Source organism: Aegilops tauschii, chromosome 7 (genome assembly GCF_002575655.3).
Source record: "Aegilops tauschii subsp. strangulata cultivar AL8/78 chromosome 7, Aet v6.0, whole genome shotgun sequence".
NCBI lineage: Eukaryota > Viridiplantae > Streptophyta > Magnoliopsida > Poales > Poaceae > Aegilops > Aegilops tauschii.
In genome coordinates, this window is record NC_053041.3 from 596,305,990 (window position 1) to 596,322,379 (window position 16,390).

At 48.6% G+C, this 16,390-nt stretch overlaps 2 protein-coding genes across 2 annotated transcripts; both read left to right on the forward strand.

Moving 5' to 3' along the window:
- Nucleotides 1-10,876: 10,876 nt before the first annotated feature.
- On the forward strand, nt 10,877-12,604 carry LOC109784168 (berberine bridge enzyme-like Cyn d 4). The gene has a single exon (XM_020342762.3). It carries the CDS (start codon nt 10,877-10,879, stop codon nt 12,443-12,445), a length of 1,569 nt encoding a protein of 522 aa, XP_020198351.1. The 3' UTR covers nt 12,446-12,604.
- A 1,066-nt stretch (nt 12,605-13,670) lies between these two features.
- On the forward strand, nt 13,671-14,842 carry LOC109784170 (uncharacterized). Its single transcript, XM_020342763.4, has one exon. It carries the CDS (start codon nt 13,889-13,891, stop codon nt 14,645-14,647), a length of 759 nt encoding a protein of 252 aa, XP_020198352.1. The 5' UTR covers nt 13,671-13,888; the 3' UTR covers nt 14,648-14,842.
- The last annotated feature ends 1,548 nt before the right edge of the window (nt 14,843-16,390 follow it).

A 16,390-nucleotide genomic window follows, 5' to 3' on the forward strand; every position in this document is an offset into this window, starting at 1 on the left:
CAGCCCCTAGGGCGCTGGTGCGCCCCATGTAGGCCGAAATAGGGGGGGAAGGAAAGAGGAGAAGAGGGAAAGGAAGGGGAGGGATTCGGCCTCCCCCTTCCTTCTCTCCTCCCTCCTCCTTCATTCCCCCTCCGGATGAATATGGAAGGGGGGAGGCCGAATTGGGAGGCACCCAAGTAGGAGTCCTCCTACTTGGGGCGCCCCCTTGGCTGCCTCTGCTCCCCTCCAGCCTATATATATGAGGGGGGCGCACCGCTATAACACACAACATTGGTTCCTAGCCGTGTGAACTAGATTACTGACTCTAGTAAACCCTTTGGGTGATGGTCACATGACGATGTGAACCATGGGTGTTAATCACATGGTGATGTGAACTATTCAAGTTAAATCACATGGCGATGTGAACTAGATTATTGACTCTAGTGCAAGTGGGAGATTGAAGGAAATATGCCCTAGAGGCAATAATAAAGTTATTATTTATTTCCTTATATCATGATAAATGTTTATTATTCATGCTAGAATTGTATTAACCGGAAACATAATACATGTGTGAATACATAGACAAACAGAGTGTCACTAGTATGCCTCTACTTGACTAGCTCGTTAATCAAAGATGGTTATGTTTCCTAGCCATAGACATAAGTTGTCATTTGATTAACGAGATCACCTCATTAGGAGAATGACGTGATTGACTTGACCCATTCCGTTAGCTTAGCACCCGATCGTTTAGTATGTTGCTATTGCTTTCTTCATGACTTATACATGTTCCTCTGACTATGAGATTATGCAACTCCCGTTTACCGGAGGAACACTTTGTGTGCTATCAAACGTCACAACGTAAATGGGTGATTATAAAGGTGCTCTACAGGTGTCTCCAAAGGTACTTGTTGGGTTGGCGTATTTCGAGATTAGGATTTGTCACTCCAATTGTCGGAGAGGTATCTCTGGGCCCACTCGGTAATGCACATCACTATAAGCCTTGCAAGCATTGTGACTAATAAGTTAGTTGCGGGATGATGTGTTACGGAACGAGTAAAGAGACTTGCCGGTAAAGAGATTGAACTAGGTATCGAGATACCGACGATCGAATCTCGGGCAAGTAACATACTGATGACAAAGGGAACAACGTATGTTGTTATGCGGTCTGACCGATAAAGATCTTCGTAGAATATGTGGGAGCCAATATGGGCATCCAGGTCCCGCTATTGGTTATTGACTGGAGACGTGTCTCGGTCATGTCTACATAGTTCTCGAACCCGTAGGGTCCGCACGCTTAAAGTTACGATGACAGTTTTATTATGAGTTGATGTATGTTGATGTACCGAAGGAGTTCCGAGTCCCGGATGAGATCGGGGACATGACGAGGAGTCTCGAAATGATCGAGACGTAAAGATCGATATATTGGACGACTATATTCGGACTTCGGAAAGGTTCCGAGTGATTCGGGTATTTTTCGGAGTACCGGAGAGTTACGGGAATACATATTGGGCCTTATTGGGCCATACGGGAAAGAAGAAAAAGAGCCTCAAGGGTGGCCGCACCCCTCCCCTTGGTCTGGTCCGAATTGGACTAGGGAAGGGGGGCGCCCCCTTCCTTCCTTCTCTTTTCCCCTTCCTCTTTTCCTATTCCATATGGGAGGTGGAATCCTACTAGGACTAGGGAGTCCTAGTAGGACTCCACACTTGGTGCGCCCCCTCCTAGGGCCGGCCTCCTCCTCCCTTGCTCCTTTATATATGGGGGCGGGGGGGCACCCCAGAGACACAACAATTGATCCTTGAGATCTTTTAGCCATGTGCGGTGCCCCCTCCACCAAATTACACCTCGATAATATCATTGCGAAGCTTAGGCGAAGCCCTGCGTCGGTAGAACATCATCATCGTCACCACGCCGTCGTGCTGACGAAACTCTCCCTCAACACTCGGCTGGATCGGAGTTCGAGGGACGTCATCGAGCTGAACGTGTGTAGAACTCGGAGGTGCCGTGCGTTCGGTACTTGATCGGTCGGATCGTGAAGACGTACGACTACATCAACCGCGTTGTGATAACGCTTCCGCTGTCGGTCTACGAGGGTACGTGGACAACACTCTCCCCTCTCGTTGCTATGCATCACCATGATCTTGCGTGTGCGTAGGATTTTTTTTTGAAATTACTACGTTCCCCAACAGTGGCATCCGAGCCTGGTTTTATGCGTTGATGCTATGCACGAGTAGAACACAAGTGAGTTGTGGGCGATATAAGTCATACTGCTTACCAGCATGTCATACTTTGGTTCAGCGGTATTGTGAGATGAAGCGGCCCGGACCGACATTACGCGTACGCTTATGCGAGACTGGTTTCACCGTTCGGAGCACTCGTTGCTTAAAGGTGACTGGCGGGTGTCTGTCTCTCTCACTTTAGTTGAACCGAGTGTGGCTACGCCCGGTCCTTGCGAAGGTTAAAACAGCACCAACTTGACAAACTATCGTTGTGGTTTTGATGCGTAGGTAAGAACGGTTCTTGCTAAGCCCGTAGCAGCCACGTAAAATATGCAACAACAAAGTAGAGGACGTCTAACTTGTTTTTGCAGGGCATGTTGTGATGTGATATGGTCAAGACATGATGTGATATAATGTGTTGTATCAGATGATCATGTTTTGTAACCGAGTTATCGGCAACTGGCAGGAGCCATATGGTCGTCGCTTTATTGTATGAGATGCAATCGCCATGTAATAGTTTTACTTTATCACTAAGCGGTAGCGATAGTCGTAAAAGCAATAAGTTGGCGAGACGACAACGATGCCACGATGGAGATCAAGGTGTCGCGCCGGTGACGATGGTGATCATGACGGTGCTTCGGAGATGGAGATCACAAGCACGGTGCTTCGGAGATGGAGATCACAAGCACGGTGCTTCGGAGATGAAGATCACAAGCACAAGATGATGATGGCCATATCATATCACTTATATTGATTGCATGTGATGTTAATCCTTTATGCATCTTATCTTGCTTTGTTTGACGGTAGCATTATAAGATGATCCTTCACTAAATTATCAAAGTATAAGTGTTCTCCCTGAGTATGCACCGTTGCAAAAGTTCTTCGTGCTGAGACACCACGTGTTAATCGGGTGTGATAGGCTCTACGTTCAAATACAACGGGTGCAAAATAGTTGCACACGCGGAATACTCAGGTTAACCTTAATGAGCCTAGCATATACAGATATGGCCTCGGAACACAGAGACAGAAAGGTCGAGCGTGAATCATATAGTAGATATGATCAAAATAGTGATGTTCACCATTGAAACTACTCCATCTCACGTGTTAATCGGACATGGTTTAGTTGCTTTGGATCACGTAATCACTTAGATGATTAGAGGGATGTCTATCTAAGTGGGAGTTCTTAAGTAATATGATTAATTAAACTTAAATTTATCATGAACTTAGTCCTGATAGTATTTTGCAAATTATGTTGTAGATCAATAGCTCGAGTTGTTGCTTCCCTGTGTTTATTTTTCATATGTTCCTAGAGAAAAATTATGTTGAAAGATGTTAGTAGCAAAGATGCGGATTGGATCCGTGATCTGAGGATTATCCTCATTGCTGCATAGAAGAATTATGTCCTTAATGCACCGCTAGGTGACAGACCTATTGCAGGAGCAGATGCAGACGGTATGAACGTTTGGCTAGCTCAATATGATGACTACTTGATAGTTTAGTGCACCATGCTTAACGGCTTAGAATCGGGACTTCAAAGACGTTTTGAACGTCATGGACCATATGAGATGTTCCTGGAGTTGAAGTTAATATTTCAAGCAAATATCCGAGTTGAGAGATATGAAATCTCCAACAAGTTCTATAGCTAAAAGATGGAGGAGAATCACTCAACTAGTGAGCATGTGCTCAGATTGTCTGGGTACTACAATCGCTTTAATCAAGTGGGAGTTTATCTTCCAGATAAAATAGTGATTGACAGAATTCTCTAGTCACCATCACCAAGTTAGTAGAACTTCGTGATGAACTATAGTATGCAAGGGATGACGAAAGTAATTCCCGAGCTCTTCGTGATGCTGAAATCGACGAAGGTAGAAATCAAGAAAAACATCAAGTGTTGATAGTTGACGAGACCACTAGTTTCAAGAAAAGGGCAAAGAGAAGAAGGGGAACTTCAAAAAGAACGGCAAGCAAGTTGCTGCTCAAGTGAAGAAGCCTAAGTCTGGTCCTAAGCCTGAGACTAAGTGCTTCTACTGCAAAAGGACTGGTCACTGGAAGCGGAACTACCCCAACTATTTGGTGGATAAGAAGGATGGCAAAATGAACAAAGGTATATTTGATATACAGATTATTGATGTGTACTTTACTAGTGTTTATAGCAACCCCTCGGTAATTGATACTGGTTCAGTTGCTAAGAGTAGTAACTCGAAACGGGAGTTGCAGAATAAACAGAGACTAGTAAAAGTGAACAAAGGTATATTTGATATACAGATTATTGATGTGTACTTTACTAGTGTTTATAGCAACCCCTCGGTAATTGATACTGGTTCAGTTGCTAAAGAGTAGTAACTCGAAAACGGGAGTTGCAGAATAAACAGAGACTAGTAAAAAGCGAGGTGACGATGTGTGTTGGAAGTAGTTCCAAGATTGATATGATCAACATCGCACACTCCCTGTACTTTCAGGATTAGTGTTGAAACTAAATAAGTGTTATTTGGTGTTTGCGTTGAGCATGAATATGATTTGATCATGTTTATTGCAATACAGTTATTCATTTAAATTAGAGAACAATTGTTGTTCTGTTTACATGAATAAAACGTTCTATGGTCATACACACCAACGAAAATGGTTTGTTGGATCTCGATCGTAGTGATACACATATTCATAATATTGAAGCCAAAAGATGCAAAGTTAATAATGATAGTGCAACTTATTTGTGGCACTGCGGTTTAGGTCATATTGGTGTAAAGCGCATGAAGAAACTCCATACTGATGGGATATTTGAATCACTTGATTATGAATCACTTGATACTTGCGAACCGTGCCTCATAGGCAAGATGACTAAAATGCCGTTCTCCGGAACTATGGAGAGAGCAACAGATTTGTTGGAAATCATACATACAGATGTATATGGTCCGATGAATATTGAGGCTCGTAGCGGGTATCATTATTTTCTGACCTTCACAGATTATTTGAGCAGATATGGGTATATCTACTTAATGAAACAAGAGTCTGAAACATTTGAAAAGTTCATATAATTTCAGAGTGAAGCAGAAAATCATCGTAACAAGAAAATAAAGTTTCTACGATCTGATCGTGGAGAAGAGTATTTAAGTTACGAGTTTGGCCTTCAGTTAAAACAATGTGGAATAGTTTCACAAATTCATGCCACCTGGAACACCACAGCATAATGGTGTGTCCGAACGTCATAACCGTAATTTATTGGATATAGTGCAATCTATGATGTCTCTTACCAATTTACCACTAATCGTTTTGGGGGTTATGCATTAGAGATAGCTGCATTCACGTTAAATAGGGCACCATCAAAATCCGTTGAGACGACGCCTTATGAACTGTGGTTTGGCAAGAAACCAAAGTTGTCGTTTCTTAAAATTTTGGGGTTGCGATGCTTATGTAAAAAAGTTTCATCCTGATAAGCTCAAACCCAAATCGGAGAAATGTGTCTTCATAGGATACCCAAAGGAGACAGTTGGGTACACCTTCTATCACAGATCCGAAGGCAAGACATTCGTTGCTAAGTATGGATCCTTTCTAGAGAAGGAGTTTCTCTCGAAAGATGTGAGTGTGAGGAAAGTAGAACTTGATGAGGTAACTGTACCTGCTCCCTTATTGGATCACAGAAATCTGTTCCTGTGACTTCTACACCAATTAGTGAGGAAGTTAATGATGATAATCATGTAACTTCAGATCAAGTTACTACCAAACCTCGTAGATAAACCAGAGTAAGATCCGCACCAGAGTGGTGCGGTAATCCTGTTCTGGAGGTTATGTTACTAGACCATGACGAACCTACGAACTATGAAGAAGCGACGGTGAGCCCAGATTCCGCAAAATGGCTTGAGGCCATGAAATCTGAGATGAGATTCATGTATGAGAACAAAGTATGGACTTTGGTTGACTTGCCCGATGATCGGCAAGCCATAGAAAATAAATGGATCTTCAAGAGGAAGACGGACGCTGATAGTAGTGTTACTATCTACAAAGCTAGACTTGTCGGAAAAAGGTTTTTGACAAAGTTCAAGGTGTTGACTACGATGAGACTTTCTCACTCGCAGCGATGCTTAAAGTCTGTCCGAACCATGTTAGCAATTGTCGCATTTTATGAAATCTGGCAAATGGATAAACAAAACTGCATTCCTTAATGGATTTATTAAAGAAGAGTTGTATATGATGCAACCAGAAGGTTTTGTCAATCCTAAAGGTGCTAACAAAATATGCAAGCTCCAGCGATCCATTTATGGACTGGTGCAAGCATCTCGGAGTAGGAATATACGCTTTGATAAGTTGATCAAAGGATATAGTTTTATACAGACTTGCGGTGAAGCCTGTATTTACAAGAAAGTGAGTGGGAGCACTACAACATTTCTGATAAGTATATGTGAATGACATATTGTTGATCGGAAATAATGTAGAATTATTCTGCAAAGCATAAAGGAGTTTTTCAAAGAAAGACCTCAGTGAAGCTGCTTACATATTGAGCATCAAGATCTATAGAGATAGATCAAGACGCTTGATAAGTTTTTTCAATAAGTACATACCTTAACAAGATTTTGAAGTGGTTCAAAATGGAACAGTCAAAGAAAGAGTTTCTTGACTGTGTTACAAGGTGTGAAATTGAGTAAGACTCAAAACCCGACCACGACAGAAGATAGAAAAAGAATGAAAGTCATTCCCTATGCCTCGGCCATAGGTTCTATAAAGTATGCCATGCTGTGTACCAGATCTATTGTATACCCTACACTGATTTTGGCAGGGGAGTACAATAGTGATCTAGGAGTAGATCACTGGACAGCGGTCAAAATTATCCTTACTGGAATAAGGATATGTTTCTCGATTATGGAAGTGACAAAAGGCTCGTCGTAAAAGGTTACGTCGATGCAAGTTTTGACACTAATCTAGATGACTCTAAGTCTCGGTCTAGATACATATTGAAAGTGGGAGCAATTAGCTAGAGTAGCTCAATGCAGAGCATTGTAGACATAGAAATTTGCAAAATACTTACGGATCTGAATGTGACAGACCCGTTGACTAAAATTATCTCACAAGCAAAACATGATCAAACCTTAGTACTCTTTGGGTGTTAATCACATAGCGATGTGAACTAGATTACTGACTCTAGTAAACCCTTTGGGTGATGGTCACATGACGATGTGAACCATGGGTGTTAATCACATGGTGATGTGAACTATTCAAGTTAAATCACATGGCGATGTGAACTAGATTATTGACTCTAGTGCAAGTGGGAGACTGAAGGAAATATGCCCTAGAGGCAATAATAAAGTTATTATTTATTTCCTTATATCATGATAAATGTTTATTATTCATGCTAGAATTGTATTAACCGGAAACATAATACATGTGTGAATACATAGACAAACAGAGTGTCACTAGTATGCCTCTACTTGACTAGCTCGTTAATCAAAGATGGTTATGTTTCCTAGCCATAGACATAAGTTGTCATTTGATTAACGAGATCACCTCATTAGGAGAATGACGTGATTGACTTGACCCATTCCGTTAGCTTAGCACCCGATCGTTTAGTATGTTGCTATTGCTTTCTTCATGACTTATACATGTTCCTCTGACTATGAGATTATGCAACTCCCGTTTACCGGAGGAACACTTTGTGTGCTACCAAACGTCACAACGTAAATGGGTGATTATAAAGGTGCTCTACAGGTGTCTCCAAAGGTACTTGTTGGGTTGGCGTATTTCGAGATTAGGATTTGTCACTCCAATTGTCGGAGAGGTATCTCTGGGCCCACTCGGTAATGCACATCACTATAAGCCTTGCAAGCATTGTGACTAATAAGTTAGTTGCGGGATGATGTGTTACGGAACGAGTAAAGAGACTTGCCGGTAACGAGATTGAACTAGGTATCGAGATACCGACGATCGAATCTCGGGCAAGTAACATACTGATGACAAAGGGAACAACGTATGTTGTTATGCGGTCTGACCGATAAAGATCTTCGTAGAATATGTGGGAGCCAATATGGGCATCCAAGTCCTGCTATTGGTTATTGACCGGAGACGTGTCTCGGTCATGTCTACATAGTTCTCGAACCCGTAGGGTCCGCACGCTTAAAGTTACGATGACAGTTTTATTATGAGTTGATGTATGTTGATGTACCGAAGGAGTTCCGAGTCCCGGATGAGATCGGGGACATGACGAGGAGTCTCGAAATGATCGAGACGTAAAGATCGATATATTGGACGACTATATTCGGACTTCGGAAAGGTTCCGAGTGATTCGGGTATTTTTTGGAGTACCGGAGAGTTACGGGAATACATATTGGGCCTTATTGGGCCATACGGGAAAGAAGAAAAAGGGCCTCAAGGGTGGCCGCACCCCTCCCCTTGGTCTGGTCCGAATTGGACTAGGGAAGGGGGGCGCCCCCTTCCTTCCTTCTCTTTTCCCCTTCCTCTTTTCCTATTCCATATGGAAGGTGGAATCCTACTAGGACTAGGGAGTCCTAGTAGGACTCCACACTTGGTGCGCCCCCTCCTAGGGCCGGCCTCCTCCTCCCTTGCTCCTTTATATACGGGGGCGGGGGGCACCCCAGAGACACAACAATTGATCCTTGAGATCTTTTAGCCGTGTGCGGTGCCCCCTCCACCAAATTACACCTCGATAATATCATTGCGGAGCTTAGGCGAAGCCCTGCGTCGGTAGAACATCATCATCGTCACCACGCCGTCGTGCTGACGAAACTCTCCCTCAACACTCGGCTGGATCGGAGTTCGAGGGACGTCATCGAGGTGAACGTGTGTAGAACTCGGAGGTGCCGTGCGTTCGGTACTTGATCGGTCGGATCGTGGAGACGTACGACTACATCAACCGCGTTGTGATAACGCTTCCGCTGTCGGTCTACGATGGTACGTGGACAACACTCTCCCCTCTCGTTGCTATGCATCACCATGATCTTGCGTGTGCGTAGGAAATTTTTTGAAATTACTACGTTCCCAACACATCTACGGCTGCCCTTGCCCTTCCCGACGCCCTTGTCATCCTTCTTGCGGATATAGCGGTTGAAGACGCAGTACGGATCGAGCCGGATCTGCTCGTCGTCGCGGCTGTCCGGCTCGTCGATGCCCTTCTTCTCCCCCTTAAGGGGGGGGGGGGGCAGTTCGGCCATGACACGGACCGGCTGAATCTGCTCTCGGGCAAGGGCGCGCGTGTTTCTCCCCTGCCACTTCTTTACAATGCGGGCGCGGATGGCTTCCTCTTTTGCGGCCACCTGCGCCACCGCATCAGCCGCGAGGCGGGCCTCGGCCGCCCTCATCCTCTCCTTCACATGGCAGGCACACCAATCCCGGTAGGACACATACTCCGTCAGAGCGAGTGTGGGATGCGCCGATACAATCGAGTCACGCCGAATAGAGCCCGCCATCGGTCGGGCGCTATCCTCCTGGGAGCGGCGGAGTGCAACACGGACGACCATTGCCTCCTGTAAATCGGCTGGGATGACACCCCAGTCGATAGATCTGTACCGGTTGTCGTCGGATGCGCTGCCCGCCATGCCAGAGAAGGCCAGAGATCGCCGGACGAGAGCTTGGATGGCGGAGTGAAGTGGAGGGAAGTGGAGTGGCTAGGGTTTGGTCCGAGGAGGGGATGTGGACGAATATATGTGGAGTCGGGTGGGTTAGTGTGAGCCCGGTCCGACGTGGTGGATATAAGTGGTGTCGGCCGGGTGTTTGAGGCATGTAGTATAAAAATTAATTTTATGATGCATCTAACAATATTGATTTCATATTGTGAATTCTGATTTTTTTTTTATAAATTTAGTCAAAGTTAACAAAGCTTGACTAATCAAATTTTATATATAGACTACTCACTCCCCTGCATATATTCGCTTAACTTCATTCACCCCTGATCGTTAGGCTTAACTTCATTCACCCATTCTACATAGGAATCCTGATCGTTAGGCTTAACTTCATTCACCCCTGACCAAAGTTAACATTCTGCCGCTTTTCTGATTTATAGGGCTTAATTTAAAAATCTCACCAACCAAGATAGATGGTGAGTGGTGGAATACTTTTTGTAGTTTGCAAAAGCACCCAATTAATGCTCTTGTTTTTCTTAAAAAAATTATATTTACCAATGCATTAATTGCAATGCATGCATGCACGAAGTACATGCGTTGGTCAATTTTCTCTTAATACTTGCATCCATGATTTAATGCACCTTGGAATCTGAACATGTGATGGGAACAACTAATTGAGCCTTATAAAATAATAAAAATAAAATTTTGAGATAAGCCCTATAAACCAGAAAGGAGTAAGTAGTAGAAAGAAACAGACCAAGTACAACTCCCGCACTTCCCAGTGAACGTCATTTGCATTTGCATGCAGTAACATTTCCAGAAGTAAATGCACCCCCGAAATTCAATTTTCAACGCCCCCGCAATAAACGCTGCTGCAGTTTCGCGCGCGAAAGAAGGGCACTGCTGCAATCCCGTCGGTTGTGTGCTTGAACCAAACGCGCGGCGGTGCTCGATTTCGCGAGGCGCGATCGCCACATCGCGCACGGGCCTGGTGGAACGGAGACCTTGACTCGGCTAAACACTCCAATTTTAGGTGAGCTTGCTGAGCTCGCCAATGGATCCGCGCTGCCTATAAGTCCACTGCCAAATGCCAAGACATTCCAAGCTCGATCAGCTACAATGGCGAACTCGAGGGCCTTTGCTCTGGTGCCCCTCCTCATCTGCGTCTTGTCCTGCCACGCCGCCGTCTCCTACGCGGCAGCGCCGGTGCCGGCCAAGGAGGACTTCTTCGGATGTCTGGTGAAGGCGATACCGGCCCGCCTCCTCTACGCCAAGAGCTCGCCTGCCTTCCCCACCGTCCTGGCGCAGACCATCAGGAACTCGCGGTGGTCGTCGCCGCAGAACGTGCAGCCGCTCTACATCATCACCCCCACCAACGCCTCCCACATCCAGTCCGCGGTGGTGTGCGGCCGCCGGCACGCCGTCCGCCTCCGCGTGCGGAGCGGCGGCCACGACTACGAGGGCCTATCGTACCGGTCCGAGCGCCCCGAGGAGTTCGCCGTCGTCGACCTCAACAAGATGCGGGCCGTGTCGGTCGACGTCAAGGCTCGCACGGCGTGGGTGGACTCCGGTGCGCAGCTCGGCGAGCTCTACTACACCATCGCCAAGAACAGCCCCGTGCTCGCGTTCCCGGCGGGTGTTTGCCCCACCATCGGTGTAGGCGGCAACTTCGCTGGCGGCGGCTTCGGCATGCTGCTGCGCAAGTACGGCATCGCCGCCGAGAACGTCATCGACGTGAAGGTGGTCGACGCCAACGGCACGCTGCTCGACAAGAGCTCCATGAGCGCGGACCACTTCTGGGCCGTCAGGGGCGGCGGCGGAGAGAGCTTCGGCATCGTGGTGTCGTGGCAGGTGAATCTCCTCCCGGTGCCTCCCACCGTGACCGTGTTCCAGATCCCCAAGACGGTGAGAGAAGGTGCCGTAGAGCTCGTCAACAAATGGCAGCTGGTCGGGCCGGCCCTTCCCGACGACCTCATGATCCGCATCATCGCTTTCGGCGACACCGCCAAGTTCGAGGGCATGTACCTGGGCACCTGCAAAACCCTGACGCCACTGATGACCAGCAAATTCCCCGAGCTGGGCATGAACGCCTCGCACTGCAACGAGATGCCCTGGATCAAGTCCGTCCCCTTCATCCACCTCGGCAAGCAGGCCACCCTCTTCGACCTCCTCAACCGCAACAACACCTTCAAGCCCTTCGCCGAGTACAAGTCGGACTACGTCTACCAGCCCGTGCCCAAGACCGTGTGGGCGCAGATCTTCGTCTGGCTCGTAAAACCCGGAGCGGGGATCATGATCATGGACCCCTACGGCGCCGCCATCAGCGCCACCCCCGAGGCGGCCACGCCCTTCCCTCACCGCAAGGGCGTCCTCTTCAACATCCAGTACGTCAACTACTGGTTCGACGAGGCAGGCGGCGCCGCGCCGCTGCAGTGGAGCAAGGACATGTACAGGTTCATGGAGCCGTACGTGAGCAAGAACCCCAGGCAGGCGTACGCCAACTACAGGGACATCGACCTCGGCAGGAACGAGGTGGTCAACGACGTCTCCACCTACGCCAGCGGCAAGGTGTGGGGCGAGAAGTACTTCAAGGGCAACTTCCAAAGGCTCGCCATCACCAAGGGCAAGGTGGATCCTCAGGACTACTTCAGGAACGAGCAGAGCATCCCGCCGCTACTGGCCAAGTAAAGTAGTACTCTTGCATGCATGGAGATATTTTGTAGCGCGTACGTGGTTGGCGTACGTTTTAATTAAATGCCCAACTAATTAGTAGTAGAATAAGGATCGATCGCGCATATGATAATTAATTAGTCGGAAGAAGAGTTGCCTACCCCCTTAGGTGTTCGTTCTAATATAATGGCGAAAATTAGCAAAGAAATGATAATTTTAAGTTGGAAGAGTTGCCTACCCTTAGAGCATCTTCAGCCGTTGGCCCCCCAGGGGGCCTAAAATCGCCGCCTGGGGTGAGCCGGTCCAAAAAATCGGCCTGGGGGCGAGTTGGTCCCCAGCCGCCGGCACCAGGGCCTGGGGGCATGTCTGGCGGCGCCGGGATGTTGGATGACAAAAAAACATTCAGACACGAGTAGAGCCCCTACATGGCGGAGGTCCGGACTCTTGTAAATCTCCCACCAATTTGTGGTATGTTTGTGAAAATTCAAACATCCGGCCACACGGATGTTTACAACACGGCGTTGGATGACAAAAAAACGTTCAGCCATTCAAGGTCGGTTTAGGGTCCGCCATTAGAGATGCACGAATAAAACCCCGAGAGCAGTCTAGCCCCTGCTCCCCCCCCCCCCCCCCCCCCCCCCCCGGTCCCAGTCTCCGCTCCTGGCGACACGAGTAGAGCCCCTACATAGCGGAGGTCCGGACTCTTGTAAATCTCCCACCAATTTGTGGTATGTTTGTGGAAATTCAAACATCCGGCCATGTGGATGTTTACGGTACGATGTTGGATGACAAAAAAACCTTTCAGACATTCAGGGTCGGTTTAGGGTCCGTCATTAAAGATGCACGAATAAAACCCCGAGAGCGAGGGGAGTGTTTTTTGGTCGTTGTTGTGAAAGCAGAGAGGGGAGAGTTGCCTACCAGAAGGGACGCAGACTCCATCCACTCCGGTGACACACCGGACTTGCCGTATCCCGACAACAAACTTGGCGGTGTTAAAAAAAAATAAAATAAAAAATTGTCCAGCTGCGAAGCAAAGCAAAGATCCCTCATTGTCGCGACTCCAGTGGTGGTTTCCGGCGCAAGGTGGCATGCATGCTGCCATTGACAACCCAAGCCCAAACCGTGTGCTCCCACCCGGTAGGGTGACGGAGCAAGAGGACAAAGCAAGCATAAATATCTATCAGACCGGGACGGGGACGTGAGTCCCGGTCGCCCACAGCTCGCTCGGCACCAAACAAACCGTGTGCTCTGCTGTTTCCATTGACGGACGCCACACCAAAAACCACGAGCTCCCGCGCCCACCGATACCCGCTCGCTCTCCTTCTCCCCCCGCGCTTTTATCTACTCCACCAGACAAGACCAGAGATGATCATCATACTAGCATACAGCACCACCACAGGGAAAGCCAGCAAGGGAATCACATCCTACCTAGTGTAGAGTACGTGCTTGTGCTCACCGGCAATGTGCAGAGGGACGGTGGACGACCTCCGCCCGCTCGGGCCCCGGCGGCTCGACGTGCGCGCCTTCTACCTCCGCCTCTCCTCCTCCTCCCACTCATCCGCGTCGCCACCGCCCGCGGAGCTCACGCTCGTCTACCGCCCGGCCATCGGCGGCGCCGCGCTGGAGCTGGCCGGCCGCGCGCTCCCGCCGGCGTGCCCCGCCGAGGCCACCCTCCTGCGCGTCCGCGGCGCGGCCGACGGTGCGGACGACGCGCCGGCGTACGCGAGCGCCGACCGCGTCTCGGCCGCCGAGGGCGCGCGCTTCGAGGTGTACGCCGGGCAGGAGCTCGCGGCGGAGGGCGCCTTCTTCCCGCGGCGCCGGCTCGACGGAGGCGGGTGGCACGTCGAGTGCCGCCGGCCGGTCGGGTCGCGTTCGCACTCGCGGGTGGCGGAGGTGCTGGTCCTCGCGGAGGGCGGCGTGCTCATAAGGGCCAGGGCCCGAGCGGCGAGGCGGGCCGGGTGCGCGACGCCGCTGGAGGGGATACCGGAGGAGGACGCGTCCTCGTGGGGGTCGTGCGAGTGCGGGGCTTGCGGGGACGAGTGGCAGATGGTCGGAGACAGCAGCAGCGATGAAGACGACGGCGACAAGTTGAAGGAGGAAGAGGTGGAGGCCGAGACGATGCGGTGGGCGCTGGAGATGGGCGCCTGGGCGGTGTGCGTCGGGGTCGGCTTGCTCGCCACCGCCCGCCAGTTCAGCCGGAGGAGGGCCGCGCTCCGGTGATCCCTGCCTGTCAAGAGGAATTTGTTTTTGTTTTCTTCAGTTTCACTTGGTCAAAGTGTCAGGATAGGATTTTGCAGTATCTTCTTCTTCTTCAGTCTAGCTAGTGATTTTGTTTCGTGGGAGTTGTCAATCAAAGCTTGTAGCGTATATGTACATACACTCACTCGGAGTCGATCAACCAAGAGCTTGCAATCATACCAGCGTCTGAACAGTCACAACATGCTACATCAAAACTGATGATAAATTGATTCACCATGAAAATCATTCTGTGCACTTTTTTCTCGCAGAAAACAAACTGAAACTGATTTCCAATGTGCATAACACGTTCATAGCATGAAAAAAAGGGTGCTCCTGAGAATGACAGGATTCGCCAGAAGGAGTACTGAACAGAGAATGTGCTACCTTGCTTTGCGAACGTACCTTCCGACGTGCAGCTGCTCGTCGTGGATGGCCCACCGGAGCACGGCGACGACGACGAGCACCGCCGATTTGAACATGGAGCACGATCTGGATGCACCACGTCATGACCGCGAACATGACAACCCAGCCGCGCGCTAATTGGAAGGGGACACGCACGCCACTCCTAACTCATTGCATTCCTTCCAACAATCGGGTGAACTGAATTACTACCATGTAGAGCACGGAGTACAGTCTGATGCCGAGCCCTCATGCCCGCGCGCTGCCTGACCGTCATGGAGCCGCCGACGAAGACGAGCGTGCAGACCACCTTGGCCTTCCCGGCAAGAGTCCCGAGCTGCGCGGCGGCTATGGCGAAGGTGAGGGCCGGGACGATGTTGCCGATCGCGCAGGCCACGGTCTGGCAACCCCACCAAGAAGAGCAGCCAGCAACGCAAGTCACCCGCCCATCTATCCAACGGCCAGCAACGGCAGCACGGTAGAGATCATATAACACACCCAACGGAAGTAATGGACGTGGCTATCTTGTTATTGGGCTAAAGCCCAGCGTGCTCACCAGGCCCACCCACCCAACACGACTACTAGCGTCCAGCGGTGCTTCTGAATTTTTTTTTGCCCCTGGTCTGACTGCTTTAGTCCCATACTGCTTATGCAAGCTTCGTCACAGATGTTTATAATGTTGACTCTGGTTGCAATTGACACCAAGCGGTCAGCTTGGTAAGCTACCTACAAAAAATTGCAATCAACTGATAAATGATGCCTGGGTTGTGACGACGTTTGCACATTACAAATGTGCCACAACCTCTCCTTCGCACACCGACACGGTGTGTTCGCCTTTTTATTTTATTATATTGTCTTTTTTCAATATCTTTTTTAGACCGTTAGCCTAGCGGGTGTACCGCATAGATGAATCTTGTCCGAAGTCTTGGCTCATAGTTTATTATGGTCACAAAATTTTCTACATTTAGTTTTTAATTTGACGAATGTGGCTATCTGATAAATCTGCAACAGAATAAGCTTGCCCCCTCCCATGTAGAACGATATAAAGATGATTTTTTTGGTCCATTTTGGGTAGCTCGAGTATTGATCTTCTCATCCGCCGCTTGAGTCCTTGTTAATGTTTTAAAGCGAGACAGGGAAGCATTTTGTTTTATACAAGATAACATTAACAACCGAACAAAGAAAAACCAACGAGGAACAATTTGTTGGGTGTCCCAAAGAACTCGCCAAGATTACATTGTGTAGTTTAGCATGCTAATACAACAATAGATGAAGTATTATCTTGGTATTTTGTTAATGGCATCTAGTTTATATTAAACAAATAGA

Bases quoted from the DNA above. Each gene is read 5' to 3' on its own strand.
- LOC109784168 (XM_020342762.3), top strand. From the start codon at position 10,877: ATGGCGAACTCGAGGGCCTTTGCTCTGGTGCCCCTCCTCATCTGCGTC.
- LOC109784170 (XM_020342763.4), top strand. From the start codon at position 13,889: ATGTGCAGAGGGACGGTGGACGACCTCCGCCCGCTCGGGCCCCGGCGG.